Source organism: Charadrius vociferus, unplaced genomic scaffold, assembly GCF_000708025.1.
Source record: "Charadrius vociferus isolate BGI_N301 unplaced genomic scaffold, ASM70802v2 scaffold1429, whole genome shotgun sequence".
Taxonomy (NCBI): Eukaryota; Metazoa; Chordata; class Aves; order Charadriiformes; family Charadriidae; genus Charadrius; species Charadrius vociferus.
In genome coordinates, this window is record NW_009650164.1 from 44767 (window position 1) to 47691 (window position 2925).

Consider the following 2925-nt stretch of genomic DNA (forward strand, 5'->3'; position numbering starts at 1 on the left):
AAATTCCCGCAATTAAAGCGTGGCAGATTTTCAAGGAGATACCCATATTTAAGTGAAGGAAAAGGCACTGGAAATGCTTACCCCTGTTAGCACCATGTCAGGGAGGTCAGTTGTTTCTGGTTGTTTGGGAGGGGTTGTCCCCACAGCCTGGTTGGAGCATCCGTAAAGATGGGGAGGTTCAGCTTCAGAGCCTGCAAACAAATACTGCAGGTTATATCCCAAATCTTTCATTAATTGTACTCACCTTGCCTCATCTGTCAGCTCCAAATCCTCCTCGGTAACAATGTGAAGCAAAAAAATAATAATAAAAAAAAACACTAAACAAAAGAAAAAGAAAAGAAAAAAAGGATTTTTGCATACAAACAGCAGCAAAGCTATGGGAAGTTGCACTGTGGAAGACCAATTTAAGCACAAATCATTAAAAAAGGCAAAGATAGCTCCAAATGATCCGTCAGAACGGCTATCAAGCAAGATCTTCACATAATTCAACAGTAAAATGAATGTGTCCCCCCTGGTTTCACAGCCTGTATAGCTGCAGTGCAGTCAAGAAGGACTTGAGGAGTGTAGTTAGGTTCTTTCCCCAAAGACGGTGTCTCCTTAAAATGTGCCCCTCGGACTGCGTTGAGTTCTGGTAGAAATAAAGCTGGGAGCTTCAGTGTGCAAAAGCTGAGCATCCCTCATGCAATCATAAATTGCTGAATACAGAACAGCTAAATTCTTCTTAGCAGTAGGTTCCACATGACCAAAAAAGAGCTGAATTGAGGTTTAATTCAGTCAAAGCTGTGAAACCAAGAGGTGAGGACAAACTGGTGCTCATTTTAATATGCTTAACACCTTCACCTGCTAAACCTGGTCCTTTCTGGATAATGCTGGTTTAAAGAATACCATTCCAGCCACACCACGCTTTCCAGTGGACACTGTGTGACCTGATGGAGGTCTCCTCCACTGTGCTTTTTGCCCCGGCAGACACAGTGAACGTGCCCAGCATCCGAGGGGCTGTGCGGGCTGTGGGGTCTCATCTGAAGAACCAGGGCTTGAACCTGCTCATCAACAATGCGGGCATCAGCTCGCACGCCACGCTGCGCTCCCTGGATTCACAGGAGATGCTCTCCGTGTTTGCCACCAACGTGGTTGGGCCACTCCAGGTTACCAAGGTACGTGTGGACCTTTTGCGTTTCTCCTGCCTGGGGAGATCCCAGAATCACAGAATGGTTAGGGTTGGAAGGGACCTCTGGAGATCATCTAGTCCAACCCCCCCGCCAGAGCAGGGTCACCTACAACAGGTTGCACAGGACGGCGTCCAGGCGGGTTTTGAATGTCTCCAGAGTGGGAGACTCCACAACCTCTCTGGGCAGCCTGTTCCAGTGCTCCACTACCCTCAAGGTAAAGAAGTTCCTCCTCATGTTAAGATGCTTCAGCCGGGTGGGTTCTCGCTCTCTCGAAGGAGACAGAGTGATGGGGGCAAGCGCAGGACCATGGGTCTCCTCTGCCCACCCAGAGGAGCAGGGAGGCTGAGGGGCAGCTCAGCTCAGCCCCAGCATCTCCCATGCTTTGCTCCTCCCCAGCTGGAGCTCCAGCCCTGGGAAGGGAAAGGCTGGAGCCCGGCCGGTCCCTGGAGTGTCCTCCCCGTCCCCTGCCCTTCTGCTGGGGGAGTCTGTCCAGCTCCACTGCTACAGAAGGCAGTGAAAGACGCGGGGAAGGAGGGGCTGAGCTGCAGCAGGGCTGCGGTCATCAACGTCTCCACCAAACTGGGCTCCATCGGGCTGTGCCTGGGGGTGCCGGAGGCGCCCATGTACCCGTACCGTGCCAGCAAGGTGAGGTGCCAGGGGAGGTGCTGGGGATGCTCTGCTGGGCACCGTGCCGGTGGAGGGGAGCCCATGGGGGCACCCGCCTGGGACTGAGCCTTTCAGGCGGGCTGTGCCGATGCTTTATCCCAGGACAAGGTCCCATTTCCCACCTCCACAGCCATTTTCTGGCTGGGAAACTTCCCCCCTCCTGCCCACCGGTGCCGCTGGTCGTGCTGGCACGGCGGTGCCTCTTCCAGGCTGCCCAGAACATGGTGACGAGGTGCATGGCTGCGGAGCTCCGAGACAAGGGGATCTTGTGCACGGCCATCCATCCCGGCTGGGTGAAGACCGACATGGGGACGGAGAAGGTACCGGGCTGTGCAGGGAAGGGTCAGCAGGACCCCCGCTGTAACCCCAGACCTCGGGGAGGGCAGAGGCATTTGGGGCAGAGGATGTTGTGTGACACTGTGTGCTGGCAGGACCATCTCCTGGGGCAGAGCCGGCAGCGAGCTGCAACGTGCCAAGCGCACGGGGTGGCCGGCCCTGTCCCCCTTGCCTGGCGTGGAGAGCAGTGGGTAGCAGTAAGGAAAAACACCCCCATGAGCACCGTGGGTGCTGCTCCCTGGGCCCTGCACCCTGTGGCCGGCGCAAGGCCGGTTGCTTTCTGTGCCGCTCGCAGCCCATGGCAGCGATGCTGTGCTTCGTCCTCCTCTGCAGGCGCCCCTGACGGTGGAGCACAGCGTGCGGGGTATCCTGACCGTGCTGGCCAGCCTCTCGCAGGACACCTCCGGCGCCTTCCTCGACTGGGAAGGGAACAGCCTGCCCTGGTGACAGACAGATGGATGGACGGACAGATGACGGTGCCTCTTGCCCAGGCGGCAGCCTCCCCGCTCGCTGGCGCACCCCTCCACATGGTCACTCCACTCACCGTCCACCCGCTCTGTGCTGCCAGGAGAGGGGAAGGGCGCAGGGAGCAGCTTCTCTCCCTGTCCCCACCCCGTGCATGGCGCTGCAGCCCTCCTGTACCCCCAACTCCATAAATGTTGGGAGCTGACGCCTCTCTGCTCCATTTCCGCACTCGCAGCCTCAAACCCCCGGCCGAGCCCGGCAGCCGCTCCCCACGCGCTGTGTGTCCCTC

At 57.3% G+C, this 2925-nt stretch overlaps 2 protein-coding genes across 2 annotated transcripts in view; one reads left to right on the plus strand and one right to left on the minus strand.

Moving 5' to 3' along the window:
- The first annotated feature begins 929 nt into the window (after positions 1-929).
- On the plus strand, positions 930-2618 carry LOC104292966 (estradiol 17-beta-dehydrogenase 8-like). The gene is made up of 4 exons (XM_009892401.1): positions 930-1154; positions 1677-1814; positions 2045-2155; positions 2505-2618. Exons 1-4 carry the CDS (start codon positions 930-932, stop codon positions 2616-2618), a joined length of 588 nt encoding a protein of 195 aa, XP_009890703.1.
- A 93-nt stretch (positions 2619-2711) lies between these two features.
- The window catches only part of LOC104292967 (uncharacterized oxidoreductase C663.06c-like), a 4767-nt gene continuing 4553 nt past the window's right edge, over positions 2712-2925 (minus strand). Inside the window, exon 6 of the mRNA XM_009892402.1 lies at positions 2712-2732. Coding sequence (XP_009890704.1) covers positions 2712-2732 — 21 coding nt within the window. The remainder of the gene's footprint in view (positions 2733-2925) is intronic.

What these genes read in the sequence shown, in the direction of transcription:
- LOC104292966 (XM_009892401.1), top strand. Translation starts at nt 930, where the DNA reads ATGGAGGTCTCCTCCACTGTGCTTTTTGCCCCGGCAGACACAGTGAAC. An exon ending in GGCCACTCCAGGTTACCAAG is followed by an intron (nt 1,155 to 1,676) that starts GTACGTGTGGAC and finishes CCACTGCTACAG; the next exon opens with AAGGCAGTGAAAGACGCGGG. An exon ending in ACCCGTACCGTGCCAGCAAG is followed by an intron (nt 1,815 to 2,044) that starts GTGAGGTGCCAG and finishes TGCCTCTTCCAG; the next exon opens with GCTGCCCAGAACATGGTGAC.